At 34.6% G+C, this 24,468-nt stretch overlaps 1 protein-coding gene and 1 long non-coding RNA gene across 3 annotated transcripts in view; both read right to left on the bottom strand.

Moving 5' to 3' along the window:
• The window catches only part of C3H1orf185 (chromosome 3 C1orf185 homolog), a 30,197-nt gene extending 28,588 nt beyond the window's left edge, over positions 1-1,609 (bottom strand). Inside the window, exon 1 of one of the 2 annotated variants that reach the window (XM_087891054.1) lies at positions 1,333-1,609. In XM_087891054.1, coding sequence (XP_087747180.1) covers positions 1,333-1,435 — 103 coding nt within the window. In that variant the 5' untranslated portion in view covers positions 1,436-1,609. The remainder of the gene's footprint in view (positions 1-1,332) is intronic. The other variant, XM_087891055.1, reaches the window with a different exon arrangement.
• A 14,053-nt stretch (positions 1,610-15,662) lies between these two features.
• Positions 15,663-19,410, bottom strand: LOC117664212 (uncharacterized). The gene is made up of 3 exons (XR_009622124.2): positions 19,271-19,410; positions 16,703-16,770; positions 15,663-15,776 (listed from the first exon to the last, which is right to left on the bottom strand). It is a non-coding gene; the product is annotated as an uncharacterized LOC117664212 (long non-coding RNA).
• Between the last annotated feature and the right edge of the window lie 5,058 nt (positions 19,411-24,468).

The raw sequence follows: 24,468 nt of genomic DNA, 5'->3' as shown, positions 1-24,468 counted from the left end.
ATGACCGTTTTTCACAGTTACGACCGTTGTAGCATTCCCATGGTCACATGATGAAAACTCAGATGCTTGGCAATTGACTAATATTTATGATGGTTGTAGTGTTCCTGGGTCATGTGATTACCTTTTGCGACCTTTTGACAACAAAGTCAATGGTGAAGCCACATTCACCTAACAACCAGGTTACTAACTTAACAACTGCAGTGATTCATTTAACAACTGTGACAAGAAATGTCATAAATTGGGCAAAACTCACTTAACAAATGACTCACTTAACAATATAAATTTTGGGCTCAATTGTGGTTGTAAGTCGAGGATTCCCTGTATTCCTTTTGCCAGTATTTGATTTAAATTTGATTTAAAACACAAACGCAGGTTGGAAGAAAGGAATCTCCTCTCCCAAGAAAGTAAATAAAGAGTAAGCCCTTAGAGCAACACAGCTAAGTCTGTTGTTCTAACATATTTTTAAACTGTTAACAGTGTTTAAGCACATGCATTTCCAAATTGCACATAATACTGAAGAGTATTTTTTGAAACAAAAGTTGTGAACCTATATACACTGAGATTAAATCTCATTAAAATAATGTAGTTATCTCTGAACAGATGTAACAGGAATTCATTGCCAATACCTTTCTTGTCTAAGAACTAGTACAGTACAATCTTTTTTTGGAAGCAGTATTTAGTAGCATTAACTTTCAACAAAAGTGTTGTTGTAGATTCTTGCTTACTTTTTACCAAGGCCCAGTGGCTTTTCAAGTACTTAATGAAAAGTTGAGTAATCAAAATGAGTATCAAAATTTCTAGATGGTAATCACAGCAGGTGTTTCAATAGGAAGGAAACAGGTTCAAATATTCACAGTGCAATGAATATTTTCACTTATTTCAGATATACAATGGATTTTTCGTTATTTCAGTTCTGGTATAGTATCTCTGATTTCCACCACAGGACAGGTAGTTTCAGTTCTACTGCATCTACAATAGTATAAACTTAACTCATTAAAATTCCAAGTCCAACCTAGAAATATTTTCATTCTCAGATTTAAAGTCATCCATAGCATTGAACGGATTGCTGATTTTCCCATATTGAGAATGACAAGAACTATTAAACGGGAACGAAACTACTCATCTCCCATATTTATTTAGAAGCTTAAAGTCATTACTTTTAACTTCACGCTCTTATTACAAAGGATGACTTTCAAATTCTACTAAGCCCCTCATTCGCAGGAGAACTCTGTGCTTTCCTCAGCTTGGCGCCTTCCGAGAGAATAAGCCTTCGCGGCAGATCCATAATCCTCAGCCATTCAGCTGAAGCAGGTAGCTTTATATGCTCCTCACCTGGCCACACTTCACAGAGGAGAAGCAGATGACCCCGTTCGGACCACTCCGTGAACGGCGCCAGAACTAGCAATGCGACCATAAGGGCTCCAGCTCTTAGCATGGCTTTTTTCCGCGCGCATTTTTCTCCCAGACCGCCATGGCGGTTCTAACGGTCCTTCGAGCTAAACGAACAAGCGAACACCACGAGAGATGGCGAAAGAGGCTCCCGCGACGATTCTGACCTCGCGCGCGAAGAAATTGGCGGGCTGCCAACGCTTGTTGTTAAGGTAGCGCGAGCGGGGCGGGGCTTCAGGCAGCCCGCTGACCTATTGCATTTCGAGAGAGTGGCGTTGAAGGCTCAGGTATTTCAAATGCCTAAAGGCGATTCAAATAGAGACGCTTTTTTAAGAGTTACCTGTTCTATTGAAATGACCGAAACGTCAAGTTAAATGAGCCTTCAGACAGTTTCTCCACCCCCGCCGCCGCCTGTTGTTATTGAATGTGCGTGTCTTTTGTGTTTGATATATTTGCTAGTAAGTAAGAAGTGTTAAAATTTTAAATATTAAGAAAAACAACTCGGGAGAAATAAAAACAAAGCAAGAAGCAGCACTGACAGAAGGTTTCACAGAAAGATCTCTCTCTCTTTTTTTTTTAGCCATTACTTTCTCTCATTTTTTAGACACATAATACAAAGACTTGATTAATTCTTGGGAAGTCTATAAAACTGGGAACGTTGGATGGACTCAGTTACTGGGGCAATTGGAAGATATGAAAGATCATCCTGAAGAAAATCTGTGGAGTCATTGAGAGTCAACAGTGATTATGCCATATAAGAAAAAAATCTATCTCCTTTAATTGAGTTTATGGAGGCCTGTTGAGACCATTTTGCATTTGCAACTATTCTGTTTTTGTCTGTCTGTTTGTCTGTCTATCTATCCCATATTATTTTTATATTTTATTTTTATTTATTAAAATATTATGCCTCCCTTATATCTTATCTCCCCTATAAGGTGACTTGGGGCGGCTAATGACACATGCCTTCAAGATCAGACGTTCAAATAAGACCAACTGATGTATATTCACTGAATAGCCTTGATATTGTCATATTAAAGTTAATACATAGAATTATATTTTAAATAATAACCACAGTAAGATTTATTTGGGTTCTACTCTGCCAGTTTTATACTATACATATTATCAATTTTGCCCACAAGGTGGTGCTCTCTCAAACCTATTTGTTTTGTATGTTTGAAGTGATTTTGCCCAAAAAATATTTTAGCTTTATTTTTCAAAAATAAGATGAAGCCTTTATTTTAAAGTGTTTGAACAATAATCAATTTCCTTCATATAGTTACACATTTTACAATACATATTTCAGTTCAGCATCCCAACTATTTTTTTCTTGGCCTTAACAATATGTTTTTCTTCTGATTTTGTATTAACTGTTAAATAGAATATGACAACTAGTTTACTGGCTACTTTGATCTCTCTCTTTCTTTATTTCGTCACATTAAGGTGACAAAATAACAATTTTAAAAGTTGCATGTACTACAAGAAGGTACACATTTGTGGAGTCCATAGTGTTCTCTGAGCTTGATTGTTTGCTTTCGTTACAGTACCCAACTAGATAACATCATCAGGGTGAGTGAACAGGTAGTTAGCTGTTTATATATAGTAGCTTGTCCTGCCACTGTTGGTGGGAGTGTGGCTTTGTTCTTGACAGTTCCTTGATTAGGGTATTGCTTTCTATGTGATTCCTTGTCTGGTATTAATCCCTGCTTATCTAGGTATTTGAGCTGGAAATGATGTGTCTGGTCTTTTTGTTCCCTTCTCATTCCCAAAGGTGCTTTTTCAAAAGACAATTGGACTTTGCTTTTCCTTGAAGATATTTAGCTTCTCATCCAAGAAGCGTTTTCAGTTCTGACTGAATGGTGGAGAATGGAAGAATTTATATTTATAACTGCTGAAAGGACTGTGTTATAAACAGGAGTTAGGTGGTGTCATAGCCCTCCCCCTCTGTTGATAAAGGGCTGTTCAGTCTTAATGTAGATGGCTTCCTTGACCCCCTCTTCAAACCAGTGGTCCTCTGTTCAGCGTGTGGACTTTGCTGGCTTCAAAAGAGTGACCTTTGTCTTTCAAATGCAGATGGATTTGTCCTGATGGGTTTTTTCTCCTATGTTGTGCCATGTTTTTATGAAGTTGTTTTGTTTCTCTAATGTACAGATCTGTACATGTCTCATTTCATTTTACTGCATACAGGGGGAAGAGTACAACACCACCTATCTCCTGTTTACAACACAGTCCTTTCAACAGTTCCAAGAAGGTTCCATACCCATGTGCACTATTCAGGTGACCCTGAGAACTTCCAAGTGGCCTCAACAATTGTCAGAAAGAGTGCCAACGACCAGATGACCGCAAGGAATATAAATCTCTCCATTCTTCAGCATTCATTCAGAAAGTTCTTGGATGCCTTTTGAAAAAACACCTTTGGGACAACCATGACTTGGATGACTGAGAATCTCAATAGATATTTCCTTCTTAGCTTTTTTTATTGTCTCTTAAAAGACAATAAATAGGAAGCAAATCTTATAGTAATTCTCATTGAACATGTTACCTTGTTGGATAATTAAACATCTGCAAGCAAACAACCAAGCTCAGAGAGCACCAAGCACTCTATAATTCAACCCTGAGTGATAAATATTCTCTTTTTCATATTCAATTAAATATCTATTTCATTGTGGGAAAAGAAACAGTACCCTAATTTTATGGAACATTCTTGCCCTGGAGGAGAGGGCAGTCTCTACTGTATGTATTTGAAAATTAATCAAAGCAGCATTGTTCCAGTGAGTATTTGGACCTCAAGCTAATCTAACTTAATGGCATTTCTAATGTATTAAATTTCCATTGCATATTTTATTAATTATATATGTTTGTATGTGCCCTACTCTTATTTTGACTTTGTGTTCCCACTCCCCAGATGTTTTGATTGGAATAGGCTAAAAATATTGTAAAGTCAGTCAATTTGGTCTGGAGGACAATTGCTGAGAACTCCTCTGTGTATACACCTGTTATTCAGGGGCAAGGTGATAGAGGCCCTGAGAGGCCCAGTGCAGGCCGCACACAAATGTTTCTCTGTTCAGAGGCTGAAAATCCTGCTTCGATTTTGGCAGGGTGGATTTTCAGCTCCTGACTAGAGCCTCCCAGGGTCTCCCCATTACCCTGAGGCTCCCTGCACTCCTTATTGGAACTTCATCTGCTTAACGACCTGTGCGGTTGCTTAACAACCACAACTAAGATTGCTGGGATTGCAGTTATTGAGTGAATCAATCACATGGACAGTCACATGGATGTCCCACTTAACGACTGCTTCCTTCAGCGACTGAATGTCAATCCCAGTTATAGCTTTAAATTGAGAACTACCTTTAGCTCCTTTTTATCTAAATGTAGTCTTGCTCCAACTATTGTTACTGCTGTCCCAACACTACCTCTTATCAACATATGAATCATTTCCCAAGATTTATTTTTGTGGTAAGATCACTATACCAAGCCCTGATCAAGAACTTGGTCAGGATATCTACTTTCATATGTTTCTGGTTAATATTGGAACTCAATTGTGTAGTAAATAGTTCAGTAGATGGCACTTCATCTCATTATGGTAGTTGTTGGAATTCACAGTATGCACCAGACATATAGATTCCTGGCTGTCCTCTAGGATGAGTTATTTATATATATGTTCAACCAAAGTGAGCACATTGCTATATCCTCACAATATATAATGCTGTTGCATTATATACAGCTTCCATGGAAAACAGTTCAATTGCAAATTGGTTTTTTATTTGTTTGTTTGTTTGCTATTGAATTTATATAGCTGCCCACCTCATAAGGTATGACTCTGGGCACATATAATTATCATATCTTGGTGGGATGCAATAATCAATGATTCTTATCAGCCCAGGTAACAATCCCACTCCCAAATTGGAGCAATTGCCATATTTTGACTTACAGTTTGCCTTATTACCAATTTAGTCCATATCAACATATCAATTTTAATTATGCCAGTAGTTTTAATTTCATGTTGATTGCACAGGTAGCCTTCAGATAACAACCACTCATTCAGTGAAAGTTACTGCAGCACTGAACAAGTGGTACTTATGTTCTTGCCATCTCAGCACCACTGCAGTCACATGAGTACAATCTGGGTGTCTGGCAACCATCTCATGCATTTACAATATCCCTTGGTCACATGATCGCCATTTGTGACTTTCTCTGCCAGCTTCCCACAATCAAAGTCAATGTAAAACCATGCTTTCTAGTTCCAATTACTATCATTAATCAAGGACATTAATCAAATAAATATTGCAGTTACTTTTTTCATTGTGATGTAGTCACTCTGGGATGGTGCAGTGACCTCCAAGTACAGTATTTTAGTTGCTGCTGAGGAGTTAGTCTTGTTATCTTTGGTATGTATCACAAAATTTCCATGGTCTGTTGATATGATGGTTGTTTATTACCATATTTTGGCCTCTTGTGTCTTCTTTCTGATACTCCATTGCCATGGAGTGTTTTGCTTTCCTGGCTTCTTCCATTGCAATATAAACCAGTATTTTGCTGATTTTGCTTCTTTGGTTGATGCTACTGAATATCTTAAATGTTTGATTTTAACATTATCGTTGAACTTCTGAATGAATTTATTGCCATCATCCTCTTGTTGAAAAATATCACTGTACTATCGATGAATATCAAGTTGTATGTAGAATATAGATGGAATAGGAAATAGTCTTCAAGGACAGGAGGAAAAGCTGCTAACAAGACAACAGTCAGATAAATGGGGCTTAAGTCTGGGCCAAGAAAATAACTTGAGAAAATATCTGATACGCCCTTCCCTAGTTCACCCAAAGAGACAATGGAGGGAGGGGGAAAAGCACATTTACACACTTGCAAGGTTCTATAACTTACAATAAAAATGATCCTGACCTGTATGGCATTGGATTCTTCATCTGATCTACCTTGTAGGACTGACATAGGTATTCTTATGCCTGTCCTCTTATTAAGTTAATTAATTAATTTCTTCCCTTGTGTATCTGAACTGCAGCTCGTATCAGTCATTTTGAGAATAATGGCAGACTAAACATTCCTGAACATCAGTGTTGAAAAAGGCACCTAAGAATACTGTGGCAGCCAAAGAAACAAACAAAAATATTATCAAAAGAATTAATGCAGAGTTTTCACAAGAGACACAAATGACCACACTTAAATTTTCCTACTTTGGGCTTTCTCTTTATGCCAAGACCTAGCTCTCTAGAAAAGACTGTAATCTTGGAAGTGGTAGAAAGAAGAAAGCTACCACCAGTTACAGTGGCAATGAGTACATTATTGGAAGATGTAAAAGGTAAGTTTAGTGACAAATTATCATGGAGCCAATCTATGTGGTTGCTAGAGGCAGTGCTGATTTGATGACAGATAATCAATCAATCAATCCTTTTACTTTCTAACACCGACATAAATTATAAATTGTTATTCTCCCTTCTGCCATTACCCATTCACCTCCTTCGCCTTCCAGTAGGCTTACAGCCATTTTGTCTTTCCTTTGTTTTTCTTTTTGTACTAAAATAAGCCTCCCTCCCTCTCTCTCTCTCCCCCCCCTCCCCCCCCCATCTCTTTCTCTCTCAGCCTTGTATCTTTATTTGGTTATAAATCTTTCCTTCCACTTTGGTATTGCTTTTTAGTTTTTAGACTTTCAAGTGAAAGCTTTGGGTACACCCATGTTAACATTTTTAAATTATTCTCCTTTGTATTGCTAGTAGCCATTGCTTATAATTGCACCATCAATATCTTATTCCAGAAAATTTCCCATTCCTCCCGGATCTCTATTTCTGTCCGAGTTCATCAACATCTGTTGTTCTGAAATCTGGTATACAAATCTGTCCCTATATTCTTCTCTCCTTGATACCATGAATTCAAGGACAACAGGATCAATCTCCCAAGGTTTCTGTCATATTAATTTCTTCACTCATTACTTTCCTTGTGGTAAGGATTAAGTCCAGTATAGCTGACCTCTTAAGCCACCTTCTGAAAAATAGAGCTGTCAGTAAGAAAACAGAAATCATTGGATCTGTGATATTAGCAAAGTTGAATTAGTTGCCTTAACAGAGATAGTTGAAATCTCCCATTTTTACTATTCTAGGTGTCTTTAAAAGTTTGGCAGTCTATAATGAACTTCAACACTATCATTTTTGTGTTTTTTCTTTTTTTTTCTTTTCATCCTAGAGTTTTCCTGCAAGTGCAGGGTTTGCTTTTTTCAGATCAACTGAGCGTTGATCCATTGGTTGTGACAGGAATCGATTAACCAGCTTGTTGCCCATGCCTGACATTGTCATGAGTTGAAAGAGAGTGACTGGCCCCAAATCACTCAACCAGCTTTCATGCCTAAGGCAGGATTAGAACTCACAGTCTTTTGGTTTCTAGTCTGGTGCCTTAACCATTAAACCAAACTGACTTTCTTTTTCCCTCCTTTATTTTTACTCAAATACATTCAATAGGATTTCTGTGCTTCAGTTTGTGGATTTATATACATACTGTATGTATGCATTCTGCATGTACCACACAATACTCCTCTTTCTGCTGAGTTTATTCCATTGAATAAATTACAGTATTGCTTTCCAGGGATATTCCTATCACATATGCATCCCTACCATAGGATGTTTTGGATATTGTATTTGGCTTCCTCTAAGAATTTGTTTGTTTGTGAGTTTTTCTGTTTGTTTCCAAAACTCTTTTTTTTAAAGTGGCTCTTGAATTTCTTTGACGTTTCTTCTTCCCTGGCCTTGGATTTTCTTCCACAGTGGACTGATATTGGTTGCCTTCTTATTTTATTGTTTTTCAGACATGCTTCAACCTATCTTCCTCTTCATGTTATCTGGCCTTTACTTCCTTTCTATGTCCCTCCCTTCACTTGCCCCTTTAGAAATATCTTACCTCTTCTGGTGTGTAATGGAGCAGAAATTCAGTTTTTCCTCCAAAAATGGTATTAACGTGAACTTTCAGAAAATCAAGTTTCTCTTCAGCAAGAATACAAGCACTGTGGATCCCTATGAAGCTTCTTTTACTGCCCATGCTGCTTGCAGTTTATTCAGATCTCCACCATACATTTCCCTTCTTAAAATCTTCCATAAACCCTTACTCCTCTTTCTCTTCTACTCCTTTATCTCCTCAGATGAATTCCCTGCTTGGGTCAATAACTATGAACTTTATTAGAATGTATTATGATTTTTTAGAATTCTTACAGTTGAACTTTACAGACAGTACCAAATACAGAGCTAACACTTCAGTAATAAATGCACATTGCTAACAGGAAGGAATTTAGAACTGTAGTGGTATCCTGTAGGATGTCTATATTTCATTATGATACATGATGATTTACAGAACCTTACTGTAGTTTTATGTTTTGGTAATTGTGGTATTATGATTACTGGCATTACTTCTAAACACAGGAAAGAAGTTTGCTGATAGTTATGGTATCTGTTTCCCACTTCTTAACAGGTTTTAAGTAAACCAGTGAATATCTGAATAACATATTAAAATTAATGTGTTATAACTTCCAATATAGTGATTAAAAATGCAAATTAACAATTTTCAGTTGAGGGGTACTTTGAGATGCTGTTCTATGAAAATATTTCTCTCTGTTTTTTAGTTATTATAAAGAAATATGGCAAAGGGAGGTAGAGAATCTGGAGGAAAGGGATCTCAGCCATTTGCTTTCTACATTTCAGGGCCATCTCTTTAGAATAATGCTGGCAGTTTGTATTATCCACTCACAGATATTTGTAATTGGAGTGGCCTATGAAAAAATAATACTGGGACAGATCTGGGCTACATAAATCTGAATTCTAATGACAAAGAGTTAGAGCTGCTTGCATTTCTTTGCAGCCATTGAGCAGTATACCTAATCAGTATACATTCTATATGGTGGTCATATTTGCCTGCAGACCATTTCTACCAGCTACTGACCTGTCATGTTGCCCTAACCTAATGCTATGATGCCTCCATGGACATTGTTAGTCTTGCAACAGAGCATGATTAAGTTTACTTTTATTTAAGACAGAAAGGCCAAATGAGCTTTCCAGTCTCTTGCAAGCTGCCCCATTTCCCAAAAAGAATGCTTCCCTCCATAATTGATTCTAGTGTGTAGATGATGACTGGCAACACTGAAGCCAATAAAAATAAATTTCAAAAGTACTGTATAAATACTAAAACTATCCAAAATTATAATTAAAACTATTGAAATCAGTTAAAACTCTGTTTAATATATTTATTTAATAGCCTTTTAAAAAATTCAAGAAATTAGCTGTTCAACTCCACAAAAACAGTACATTCCAAAGAACTAGGACAGCTACAAAGAAGATAAGTAGGGAACAACTGTTGCTAAAGCACCTCATATGAACTCAAGTCTGGGGGTGGGGTTGGATATGCATTGTCCATAGGGCAAAAACATATAGCAAGAGATATATGCTGAAATAACTTGAATAAATCATACAAAATTTTGGAAGTACTAATCAGCACTTTGCATTTTGGCCAGAAAAAATTGGCAGTTAATTAAAGCTTTTAGTGTTTCTTTCAGTTCTTCCAGAGACTATTGGCCGCTGAGTTCTGCACCAATTGAAGATTCAGACTACAGGCAGATTCACATGCAGTAATTTACAGCAGTTAGGTACAATGGTTACGAATGCCTGCATCAAGGTATTAAGGTAATTTTCTTGCAAGAAAACATGCAATTGATGTATTAATCAAAATGAATTAAAGTACTGCTTTAGTTATACTGGAACACCAAAGAGAACTATGGATACAGAAGCTTACATACATTGCAAATGTTCTCCTTCTGGAAAAAGTATAACTCTGTTCATTACAGGTAATGTATTGACATATTACCATAATTGGAACCAGAATTTCCATTGCTAAGTAAGGTGGTTGTTAAGTGAGTCATGCTTGATTTTATGACCTTTTTACCCACAGTTGTTAAGCGAATTATTGCAGTTGTTAAGTGAATCATGTACATCAATATACAGAAAGCAGACATTTCAAATTATTTATTGGATATTTTATGCTAATAGTCTCATCTAAAAACTTATATACAACAATTCCATTTGATGACTTGCTAATTTTAATACAGACCCAAGTGTAGTGTCATTTAATGACAGGCTCTTTACAGAATCTGACTAAAGAAATCAGTTGAAAACTAAAAAAAATCAAAGGATAGGATGAAAGCTTTATCCTTATTAACTGACTTCACATTGAAAAAAAAAACTAAGGAAGAGATTTGTTTATTAATTTAGTTATTCAATTTATATGACTTTAAATTTATATTCCTGACTGTAAGTAGCTTGAAACAGTTAAAAATACTGTAAAGCACATAATAAAAACCAACACAAATAAAATAAGCAGCCAAATAAAAATAGAACAACTTACACAAACCAATGTAACTAGTACTGTATATAGGCCCTGCCAAAGCTTGACAACAAAATCAAGTCTTTAATGCCTTACAAGAAGTCATCAGAGTCAGAGCCAATCAAATATTTGGAGAGACCCTGTTCCAAAGGTCAGTCACCATGACAGAAAATGCTCTCTTCCAGGGCAAGGTCGGATGGCACTCCCTAAGAAATGGGATCTGGAACATGCCTCTTCTACCAGACCTAATGAGATGGGTAGATAAAAACAGGGAAAGGCAATGCCTCAAATAACCCATCACCATGGTATAAAGAGTGTCATCGGTCACTTATAGCATTAAATATTATTATCCAAAATGTAGGTCAGGTAAGCTCTCTTTTGCAGAAGGTCTTTTCTTGAATAATCCTGGCAGTTCCTTAAGACATTAATATCTTTCTTAAGATATTAAAAATATCTCAACATTTATAGAGGCATGCATTAGGAATGAAGAGGTTAAATTCAGGTTATTATAAATAATAAATCATGATTCATATATCACAAGGATTAGGTTAGGTTTGTGAAGTATGTATCTATGAATAAAATATTGAAGTATGAAGCCAAGATTGCAAAATTAATTCCACCTCTTCCTCCATTCTGATTTTTGAAAAGTGAGGTTCAAAAATAAAAAGATGAATTCTATCAGTTAAGAGATTTGCTTTATGTAAAGAGAATCACTAAGTTTAATTTTAAAATATTATTCTTGAGAAACAAAATAATAATTCAACCCTTAAGTGAATTGTATCTGTTGTAAAATACCTGGGTTTGATACACAAACCAGTTAATAGGTCAACTGAACTGAGGTCAAGTATATTGGAATAATAGTTTTCTTTTTCAGCATCCCCTACACTGACATCACCATTTCAGAATGCTTCTGTGTTTTAGTGGGCTAAAGCTAATCAAAAACGATTCCAGCCTTTGTTTCTTTGCTGCTATTAAGGCAGTTTCCTCAAACCAGTAATCTGTCATTCATCCATCTATTCTGGGCAATTCCTTTTTTCCAACCACGCAAAAGAGCCTAAAGTCCCAGTCCCTATTTCTCCAATTTTGCAGACAAACCTAGAGAGACTGTAATCCTCTTCAGTGTTCCCAGAGAGATTCATATTGGCAAAGAGAAATTTGCCTCCTTTTCCCAGGTACAGCTATAATTGCTTTCCGTGCCAAAAAGCCACATTTCTGGGCCTCTTGCCTAGAGCAGAAAGCAGGGCTGCTGGATAAAACCAAAGGACAGCTTCTCAAGGGCTACAGTATAAAAGCACATTATAGTGTTTTGTTTCCAGCCAAGGAAAGGCAGGAAAAAGATTCTCGAGTTTTGCAGTAATGTAGCCATTCCCTTTTAAACCTTTTATTATTTTCTGGCCTAAATCCAGAGTACCTCAATTCTTCAGCTACTCTCTCAACTCATCAACTGAGATACTTAGAAAAGATAAACTTCTGAACCCTTTTTCTGTCTCTAAGGAGGGTTTCCCTACTTGCCTAACTTGTAGCCTTCCACACACAGTAATTTAATTCCATTAAAATGAAGGTTTACATTTTTACACAATTTTTAAACTTTCTATTTTTTGCATTTATCTGTTTTTCTATCACTGTCAACACCCCTTTATGGATTCCTCTTCTGGATTTAACAATGTTGCAAATCTTATCCTCCTGTAACTTTGCCTGAAGTCCACGTTTCTCAAGCAAACCCTATTCTTGATGTTGGTTGGCTGCAGCAAGTTGTCCCATTTAGAGCTAAAATAATCAAAAGCATCCAGAACCAATATTTCAAACACCATTCAAATCTACCAGTCAGATTCTTCACTCTAGCCAAGTCTTAATATTCAAAAGCTTTGTTCTTCTGCATTGCTATCATTTTTGTACTTTATTTAATTTGCAACTGAATAGAGTCTATGTTGAGAACCTAAATTTTTGGTAAGGTAAGGTCCTTTCTCCTTAATAGTAATTGAATTGCAGTCTGGAGACTGCAATTGCTCCTAACCATCTCCTCTTCTTCCATTCCTTGATTATGTGAGGAAGACTATGCTTGGGAAAGCAGCTGTAGTCTTGACAGAAATGCTTCCCATCCCACTCCCCCAAGGCTCAGCATAGCATATTTTTTTTCAAAGGGTTGTGAAAGTATAGAGTCCCAGAAACCTGAGAGATGGGCTCAAGCATGCATTCATTTACTTACAAATAAGCCAGTCTTCCAGATGCTTGGCTGAACCTTTGTGTTTTCAAGGATATGTTGATATCCAGAGGCAGCCTCACCCCATCCAGATCCTTAGCTTACAAAAGCAAACACTAAGACATTGTAAGGGTATGTGTGCAGGAGAAAAGGAGACAACATACAGGCAAGGAAGCAGGAGGCAATGAAGACTGGTTGTTATTATAGGCAGGCCAGACAACTAGCAGCATGTCCTGGTAGGAGTACTTGGGGAATTTAGCCGGAGTCCTCAAAAAGCAAGGTTGCTTAAGAGCAAAGCTTCGAGTTTGGCCTGGGGCTCAACAGCAACTAGAAAAGGAGCAACCACGCTGAAACTGCATCTCATCATAACTAGCGCAATAACTTTTGGAAAAAGGCAAAGGTTGTATGCTATTTTACAAACTTTGAGACTTTTGTCTGATCTGAGTATTACAGACTGAATGTAAAGACTGATTATTATGGACATAGTTATTATCAACATCACTTTGCAAAGTCCTAGAAGGGTGTTGTTGACCAAGAGGAATAAACAGCTGTTGGCAAGATGTGTGCTGCAATAAAGTATTGTGTATAGATTTGCTTTATGGGTTGTGTCCAGTCCTTGGAGAGCAAAGAATCCTCATGAGGACAAATTGGTTCAGTAGAAACAATGGGAAAACAGCAAATTTTGTAGAATTAGGATTTTAAAGTGTATGCAATCCTATGTATTTCCAAAGAATAGAAACAAGTACCAATCTAATTTCAATTAAATTTAATCTTTCTTCATAAAGTATACAAATTGGGTCAACTTGGACTGTCAATAATATTTAAAAGTCATATAAATATATAGTAGTCCTCAACTTACACCATTATTGAGCACATTTCTGTTGCTAAGCAAGGCAGTTGTTCAGTGATTCATGCCATTTTGACCTTTTTGCCATGGTTAAATGAATCAGTGCAATTGTTAAGTGAATCAATAATGTCGTCAATAATCAAATCTGGCTTCTCCCATTGACTTTGCTTGTCAGAAACCAGCTGGGAAGACCACAAATGGTGACCACATGACAGTGCAACCATCATAAATACATGCCAGTTGCCAAGTATCCAAATTCTGATCATGTGACCATAGGAATGCTGCAATGGTCATAAGTATGAGAACTGGTCATGTTACTTTTTTCAGTGCTGTTATAACTTTGAATGGTCACTAAATGAATGGTTGTAAGTTGAGGACTACCTGTACATTAAATAAGGAAATCTTACTAAAGTTACATGGAATTATATTTTAAGCAAACAGAGTATCTTCGAAGTATTACAAAATTACAGAAGAATTATTTTAGCACTGAATTTGTTGACTGTCACTGGAATGCTTCACAGAACAAAGGTGCTCTTAAATCTACATAAATAAGTAATCAACAAAGAACAGTAGAAAGTATTACACTCCATCAAACTTTTATTGGTGGAAATGTTGGTCTAAAAATGGGAACTTTCTAGATTTTGTTAGCAAAGGTGTAATCAAATTGATACGTACAAACTTTGATGAATGCCAAATTTAATAATGCTTTTTGTCAAGTGTTTTTGAAGAAATTAAGAAAATTATGTAATTTTTATAAATTATGGTGAGGCTAGATAGATGCAAATAGAAAATAGTGTTTGTTAATTTTAATCAGTGAGCAATATAAATTTATTACTTGAGTACTGACCATATTTCATGATATGAAATGATATTTATTAATTTATCCTATTTCCTAATACTTAACAATTGATCAAGGATAATAAATGGATTAAGTATTTATTGTTCACTATTGAGTTTACTGTTGAAAAACAAAAGTACATTTTTAATTGTCTCAGTGTTATTTTAAAGTATGGGAAATTGCTTTGCTGAAAATTAACAGCAATAAAGGACTCCTTAAAATAAGGGCTCCTTATCAGTTGTAAATTTAGTATACTATTTGGTCACTATTTGTTTGCTATAAATTGTTCTAATAAACTTATCTTCATTTCTAAACAAGTTGTTTTAGACAAAATGTATGGGTATTTAAAATAATTGTATAGGAGTATGTTTATAGGTAGACATAGACTTTGTTAAATTAGTTTTTATTTAAAAGTGTATTGTTATTGATACTTTCCTTAGTTGTTTTTTAATTTTTCTGGGGGGAAAAGGAAAATATGACAACAGTAGGCAGCTGCATACTACCTTTCTGCCACTCAAACACCATTCTGTAAATTTTGAAATTTTATTCCTTTAAATTTAACAGATATTTTAATAAGAATGCAATAAAAATCATGACAAACGTCTGTTTGAGAGAAAATAACCATAAATAAATATTTGTAGGATTAAGGGTATTTATTTATAAATGTTGGTCCAAATGACTTATTGTATAGTTTCTTGATTTTTATCTAGGAAATAACAGATTAACAGAGTTGGAAGGAACCTTACAGGTCATCTAGTCCAACCCCCCACTCAAGCAGGAGACCCTACACCATTTATGACAAATGGCAGTCCAATTTTTTCTTGAAGGTCTCAAGTGATGAAGCTGTTCCATTGGTTGATTGTTCTCACTGTCAGAAAGTTCCTCCTCATTTCTAGGTTGAATCTCTCCTTGGTCAGTTTCCATCCATTATTTCTTGTCTGGCCTTCGGGTGCTTTGGAAAACAATTTGACCCCCCTCCTCTCTGTGGCAGCTCCTCAAATATTGGAACACTGCTATCATGTCTCCCCTGGTCCTTCTCTTCACTAGGCTAGCCATGCCCAGTTCATGTAACCATTCTTCATATGTTTTACTCTCCAGTCCCCTAATCATCCTGGTTGTGCTGTTTTAAAATATAACTTTTAGAAATATGTTTGTTTGTAAATAAATAAATATGTAAATAAATAAATATGTAAATATGTAAAATTTAGCTACTTTTATTGACCTTTACAGGTAAAGTCAATAAACATAGAATTAATTCTTAGTATTAATTATACAGTATGTAGGAAAAGACAACTACAGATTATTTTAATGAGATGTTATGATTGGCCTTAAAAGATGTGTTTCTTAAAAATAAATTCAAATAATCTCTATTGGACATAAAAAGGTAGAAAAGAAATGAATTAGCATATGATAATTCCCAGACATTTAGTCACAGAAAGGAATACTAGAAATATATATTCAAATTCCGGTGCAAAGAGCTATGTAAAGCCTACTTGTCAATGGGACTGAGGAATATATTTCTAATGTTTGTAATGAACTTTTCTGAAATATAAATAAATGATTGGCAGCACAGAGTTCATAATAAGAGAGTCTAATGACAGCAGTACCTCAGGCAGCAACTCAATACTATCAACATTATTGTTCTTGTTTAGTTGTGCAATTGTGGCTCTAGATTAGGACTGGGTGTCATCTCTTGATTGTGTTGTATATTAAAAAGAAAGAAAGGTGAACAATATTGCCAACATATCTTAAATTCAGATCTGAAACTATGGGAAGCAGCATAATAAAACCATTACTTTAAAAATGTAACATCTGTAACTTTTTAAGAGTTACAGATTGTACAGTTGGATTTTTTTTTCCTGTTATTTCTACAGTCAACCCATGACCCACTGGGATAAGAAGTAATGGCTCTTTATTATGAGGCTAAGGCACAACTGATATTTTAATAACCTTCACTGAGATGAAATTGCTATCCATTCTCTTGTACACACAATGACGTAGATAGTCTGGTCTACCTGAGCCAGGGGAAAAAAACTTAGACTCAGCTGGGAAGTTTGCTTACCTGACCAATAGAGTAGGAACCATTAGTACTCTACCTGTCTTGAGTTTAAACTGGAAACCTTTTCACTGCTGTAATTAAACCAAAATGCTTTTTTAAATTCCTTATCTAATTAAATAATAAAGCAATTTCAGGACTTCAAATATTTAAATGTTCATAAAATAATTGACATGAAATAGTCATTTATTTATAAACTATGGAGTTACAGTTTTATTTAATAGAGTCAGCTAACTTGGCATATTAGTAATTTATTAAATATTTCGTATTAAAAAAGCTCAGAGCAATTATAAACAAAATAAATTGTAGTATTACTACCAAGTGGAACTATCTTTATAAACAATTAAAAAAAAAATCCTAAATCCTAAACTAAACTTCCAGGTGAATGAAGCAGAGGAACCAGAAAGATGGCAAATATGATTTACATATATACATTTCCCTAATGATCAAAACAGATATCCAGACTTGAGTTAGCACCGCTTTCTTTTTCTGATAGAGGTCAGTCAGTATTTTATTCTTTTTCCTGTTAGAATGATAAAAAAAAATAGAGCACTATTGGCCTTGAAAGATTTATGCAGTCTTTAAACTTGTGTAAAGGTAGTTGTTGTGGTCTGCCAGCAGCCTGCGGAGCTGGCAGCGGAGTTGGACAGTGAGGAGACTGGGGAGGAACATGGGCCAGTCCTGGAGTCTGGGGAAGGCCCGAAATAGGCCTCTGCATCGAAGGCAGAGATGGGGCCAGGGCCATCTGGGAGTGATGCGCGGACTCCGGAGCCTCCAGAGTCAGACAGCAGAAAAACAGAACAGGAGGAGCCTGTTCCTAATGCATGCATGCATGCACAGAGCTGCCAGAAGGCATGAATAGTTAAAACAAAAGGGACGACTTGTGAGTAAGGGCTGGAGATGATTGGCCCCTCCCACAAGGCTTAAAAGAGGAGCAAAGGCACGTGGGAACTTTGTAGGAAAGCAACGTTGTTAATTCTGTTCCCAGTCGGCATCTCTGTTTGATTCTGGAATCCATGTGGCTTTGCCAAGTAGGTCTTTGGCAGAGTGTCAAGGGAGATAAAGGTTGGTGATTATCCCGAAGGACTTCTCCCGAAGGACTTTTTGCAACTAATTGGGACTCAGCTGTGAATGAACGTGATTTACAGCTGTTGCAATAAAAGAGGTTTTTGGGACTACTTGTGTGTTTTAATAACTCAGGAAGCCTAGGTTACAATAGTAGTCAACATTTGAACGATGGATTGTATATGCAAAAAATCTGTTTTGGAAATTAAAAACTCGTGTTTGAAATGTAATTAAAAGTATCAGGAGCTCTCTAAGTTTTTATGTGTATAATTTCATAATTTGAAAAGTAAGGAGATTATTGCTTCAAAGCATTAGAAAACTATTAGCTATTCTTGATGATACCTATACAGAGATTCGAAGTCTGAAAATAAGCAACAAGACTTGTCTTGAGTATAAAGGAAATTGGATGCTTGTCTTAAGTAAGACTCCATTTTGCAATGCTGCTTGTTCTCAGTTCTTTGGAAGGACAATTTTACACAGCTGAATTTTAAGCACATACCAAGAATTTGTTTTCTAAAATTTGAACAAGTCTTTCTTTTTTGTGTGACAATAAACATTTTGAGAAGTTATACTCTGAACAAAAAAGTTGTGTTACTCTGTTATCTTAACATTGTACATTTTTACATAAAGCAGTAGCTAATAACTGCAAATCCTGGGAGTTTAAAGAATAGGCTACTTTCAGTCTGTAGAAAGCTTGACCTCGGGGGCACAGAAACTGTTGACTCATTGTTTTTACAGCATACAATATATACTATTAGCCCTTTGTCACATTCTAAGAATGACATCATCATCACTTCTATTAGTAGTATTACTGTATGAATTAAGAGCTTTTTTATTAGAGATTAGTTAAACACTATATTTTTAATATCAGCATATTTCCAGCTTTCCACTTTAAGCTGTTATTTATTGCTATTCATGTGTAGGGAAAAAATGGTAATCAGAATAAGAGTTGCTGGGAGCCTTTACCCTCTGCCTATGGTGCAGTCTATTGCAAAGACTTCTAGGCATGTTGCCAGAGAGGGCAAAGACTGGAAGATGAGTGCCATTGTCAGCACTTGCCTTCAGAAGGTGGGATTTGAATGGAGAGGGTAGAATCTGGAGCAGAGGGGACTAGATCTTTAGCCTCTTCATGACTGAGCAACAGCACACCCTAAGCCTCTCCCTAAAACTGTTTACTTGAAGCACAGGTCTTTTCAAATCTCTTGCTGTATAGGGAGAACTCTGCAATTCTAATCCTCAGAGTATGAAAATTCCTCAAAGAATGCATAAATATGGCATACAAAAGTTTGAAAGCAGGGGGAAAACAATTCTACTTTATAAGATCAATACTTTTAAAGAAGGCTTGGTAATTGCAAAATACATAAATGGTTAGCACCAAGGTTTATTTGTATTTCATACAAACATTATGTTAAAATATCATTTCAGACTTAAAAAACAAATACCAAAATAGGAAATAATTGTTCTGTGATTATTCATAAAATCCTAAAGTATAATCCTATAGACACTTACCTAGTAAAAATTCAGCCAGACTGAACTGAAATGGGGATTATGTCTGAATAGGCAGGCATAAGATTGTGCTGCCATTTTTTTTACCGGTACAGTCTTAATCTGTGCATTTTGAATGAGGCTTGAGTATCATGAGCAAAGCACCCTGCTTTAAAAAAAAATAGGTTAGATGCTGAGGTAGAAATAAAACAGATAGCGTTTCAAGTTCTTTAATATCAGATATAATTCCATTACTTTTTTTTTCTTTGTCTTAAAAGAAAAATCTTCCAAAAGCATTCTAGCACTGTTATGTGTTTTTTCTTTTCTTTTTCAAATAAGCTGTGGCAAAGTTATCTTATCTAAAGTTCAATTAAATCATTTCAATTAGTGTTGTAAAATGGGAAACAATATTTAGTCAGCTCATTTAACCAGTGAAGACAGGCTTCTGTAAAGAACTTAGAATGAACTACTTTCGTTCTTTAAGTGGTTTATATTGTCTGAGAACAACTAGATATATTTAGTTTATATATGTTTATATTACTGCAGTAATCATTCTCTTATAGGACAAATATAGAATTCTATTCAGAAGGAAGTTCCATTAACTTCAGTGGAACTTATATCCAGATAACATAAGATTAAAGCCTTACTGAATAGTACATTGAACATTACAAATGACGGGTATGACAAATTGACTTGCTATTAAAATATATGCATACAATTTAGCTTGTACTTTTTGGAGCATTGATCACTTTATTTCACTGAAATATGCTAGAGTCAGTTTCTTTCAGGAAAAAATAAACTACATTAGTACACCTTTAAAATTAGCTTTCTTTACAGATTTAAAAATAAATGAAACAGCAAACTTTGATATTGCTGAGACAAAGGAGCCCACCTATATAAGTCTAAAGTTTGATTCTTTAATTTCTTTATGAAAATCCCTTTCTCTTCCTTCTCCTTACCTGTTTGTTTGTCTTCTTTAATGTGGTAATAGGTGAAGGGAGATATTTTTAAAAAATCTGCTTTTTACTAACAGCCACCCTATCTGGGGTGAAATAAATCTGGATGGCTGATAGATGGCAGCAAAGAGATATAGAAAGTTCTATGTCTTTGCTCTCATAGACTGTTTAACTGAATTTTTGCAGCTCAAATAAAATAGTTCTATTATTATGAAATATAACTGTTCAGGGATTTAAGTTAATGTAGTTTCTGTTCCTTCCTTAAGAAGGTAAAGTATTCTTCAAAACAACTGACAATTCATTTTATTTATATGTTGCCTTTATTATTTTTATAAATAACTCAGGTGGCGAACTTTGTCTTTCTAATCCTGTTTTCCCCACAACTACAGTCCTATGACTGTTGGGTTGGGCTGAGAGAAAGTCACTGGCCCAAGGTTATCCAGCTGGCTTTCTTGTCTAAGCCAGGACCAGAATTTACAGTCTCCTCCTTTGTAACCTAAAGCCTTAAGCACTAGACTAAACTGGCTATGTGAATACTGTACAAATATTTTTTAGATTGAAAACATGTAATTGGAAAGACAATGTATGGATTTATGGGTTCTTCCTATATGTCTTATATAATATTAATTAGTTTGTGCCGAATTTAATCATTTATGATACCTAAATTATAAAAATATTTTCTCCTTTTTAAATTTAATTGTATCCTATGTCAGTTCAACATATCACTCTTCTAAGGATGCTGCTAATAAAAATGCTACAACAGCAGAAAGAGGAAACCACATAGTACTGTAATTAAACAATGCAATTGCACAGTTATTCATAAAGGCCTAAAATGGAGATCATAAAATATACCTTCATTTAAATCAAAATTTCAATGTATCTTAAGGATACCAAACTGGGCATGGTCAATGTGGGCCTAACGATATATATCTATCTAATATTAAATAATTTTCATCTCCCTATCATTTATTGCATCTCAGAAAACTGAAGCATCAGCTGAAGAATTCAAGAGGATGTTATTAAGTACCTTCATTAAATCAATAAAAATAGCAAAACCAAGCATAGAACATTTTTAATTATAACTGTTATCTTTCAGTTCAAGTAATATAATAGTATCTTTTCCTGAAACAATGTGTTTTCAACTTTATAGGAAGCTTTCAAGATAGTATGAGGAAAACTACTAAACTATATGAGACCAATGAATATGCCTACATGACAGAATTGAATGTATTTCTCTGCAAAAAAAGGAAAATGCAGCAGAATGAACAAATACTTGTATTACCATAATGCTAAAAAATAAGGATTAAATTATGGTTTATTAAACAAGCCATAGTGTCTTAGTTTATGATTAATGCTTAATCATAATGGATCCGTTTACACAAGTATAGTCTCAGGTAAATAAGCTGTAATGTGCTTTAGCATGTTTGAGTAGTGTACTTTAGCATGTTTGTGAAATTGTCACCCAGTGTCACTGTACATATATAGCAGGAAATGGATAGACATACATGACCAATTCTACAATTTGCTCTAAAGGGTGCCAAAATGCAATCTGGTAAAATGTCTATATGTCTGTAAATACATTAACATGCATGAGCAGAAGTACTAATTATTAAAGTAGGCATAAAATTTTGGAATAAAATTTTGGAATACCATGCATCAATACAAGTTTATTTGCCACTTCTCTGTGTTTGTTGAGCTGCACTATACATAATACATATTGGGAAAAGTACCACTCTATGCCCATTTATGGGATAATAATAATAATAATAATAATAATAATAATAATAATAATAATAATAATAATAATAATAATAATAATAATAATACTTGCATATATGAGTATATATGTATGTATAAATGTACCCATCTAATCACATAGACTTTAGCTCAGAAAAAACTTGCTATAAATTTGTATTTTAAGAAATAGAAAAGACATTTTGATTTTCTTAGTGTAGTGTAATAAAATAACATAGAATCATATTGATTTCACTGATTCTTAAACAAACAAACAAATAAATAAATAAATTTTGTCAACCAAACTGATTTTATTGATTATATCAATGTTTATTCAAATTGGAAAAAATAGTAAACTTCCATTAATTTTTTATACTTAAAATATGTTACTTTTTGCTTCTAGGGGATACAAATTAGATTAGTAGAGCTAATTGTCTGATTAGTACCTATTTTCTTAATGACTTAGTTTTACATGTTCTAAACATGTAGCAGAATTATACCAATTTATTTTAAGTGGAAATTGCTTTAAAAACTAAACAAACTTCGCTTTCAAACAAAAATAGCAATTATTACTAACTGAACATGAGTCAGCAATGTGATGTGGCTGCAAAAATGCTGATTTGGGCACTGACGAAAAATAATTTATTTTAAAAGTAAACACAGTATGGTATTATATCAATAAAGGTTTCCAAATCCTATATTTTCATGCAACATTGCTCAGACCTCACCTAAATTATTTGTGTACAATTCTGGACACCTTTCTTAAAATTTAGACACACTGCAAAAAGTTCAGAGAAGGTCAAGGGATTGAAAATTAAGTCCTATGAAGACAGTTTGAAGAAACTGGAAATGTTTAACCTTGAAAAAGAGGGGGTGGGGAGAATATGATAATATCCTTCAAGTTATGAAGGATGTCACAGTGAGAAAAGCTCTCTATACTAGAGCACAAAGATAGGAAGAATGGATTTAATTGAATGCTAGATCAGAAAGTTCCTAAGAATGAGGGGATTTGACAGTGGAAACCATTATCTGGGTAGAAGTTGAGGTTAGCTTGTGTTTCCTAGATATATTCAAACAGAAGTTGGACATCCATCTTCCAATCATGCTTTCATTTAGAATCCTGATGAAGTTTAGATTCAGTTTGATGCTGTTAATGGACCCCACCCATTTTGTAATTCTTAACATGGAAGCCTAAATCAGAAAGTAAATAAAAATCTAATCCTTAAATATTGTTAAGCTAACAATTAAAGATTGTTAGCTTAATCTATGTTTAAATAATCTATCAAGGCAGGATTCGAAATATTGTGCACTCTGTTTAAGGTTAATAGAAATCCAATATTCAATATGCATTGTATTTCATTTTCCTATTTAATTTATTTTCTAGGAAAGGGATAATGACTAAACAGAAGCCAGAATTCATCAAATGTAAATTCTATTAAATTGTTCTAGGTTTAAGTAGACTTTTCTGACCAATGTTATTTTTCCTACTTTTAGAATGTAGGAAATATTGCAGGGAGTTTAATTAATAGCACAAGGGTTTTGTTTCTTTTTAACTTTTTAACTTTTTAAAACATCTTGTATTCCTTGCTTAGCAGCATCCCAAAATAGAAATAATGTAATATATATATTGCAATATAATACATCATTATAATATGGGTAAAGTTAACCAAATGTATGCATCACTTTATATTAGCATATGCTGAATATATTAGCATATGCTGAAGATAAATCCTTGGCAAAAGCAATCTGAATCTAAATGTCATTTAGAGAAGGAGAAGGAGAAAAGGCCTGAAATGGAGCTTCACATTCAAACCTTCAGTAAAATGGCTGTTGCTCGAACATGTTGATAGCTATTTTGTTCTGGTTTGACGTAATTAAGGTAAAAAAGCAGGAATAATATATTGTATGATTGTCAAAGATTAACTTCTAAACAAGGATGCAAAGTTTACTGTCTTAAAAATACCATATTTCTCTATTCACATTCTGTATCAGTTAAGTAACCCAATTCTTAAAATATTGACTCTATTCTCAAGCACAAATCAATTTTTAGGAACCTTTATGTTCATGAAGAATAAAACTTGAGATTGTAAGTTAAATTACATCTTAACATCTGCCACATAAATCATGCTTGTTTTATTATTAATATTGTATTAATGTATGAAAAACATTTTCCAATACTAGAAAGGCCCAACTCTGATTATTAAAATTAGTAATTTAATAGTAGCAAAACAATGAACCCAAAAGTTTACTACCATTTAGTTGCTTAAATGTAACCGAGTATTAAATTAACTAATTAAGCTTCCAGATTCACTTCCTTTTCAAAATATTTTATTGAAAGAAACAAAAGTTGGCTTTAAAATGTCATTTCAAAATTGTTAATATTCTTCATGGTATGATTATTTTGCTGAGTGGTAATGAACTTCTAATAATTACACTATTGCCTGAAAAGAGGTAGTAATATATAGAGTAAGTTAAAGTTATCAAGCACTTTATTTTTGGAAACATAGTCATAGGCCCAAATTTAAGGGCATA

The sequence above is a fragment of the Pantherophis guttatus genome, chromosome 3 (assembly GCF_059756535.1).
Source record: "Pantherophis guttatus breed Tessera chromosome 3, ASM5975653v1, whole genome shotgun sequence".
Taxonomy (NCBI): Eukaryota; Metazoa; Chordata; class Lepidosauria; order Squamata; family Colubridae; genus Pantherophis; species Pantherophis guttatus.
Note: the sequence above shows the minus strand (reverse complement) of the source record. Positions and strands in the feature narration are given on the sequence as shown.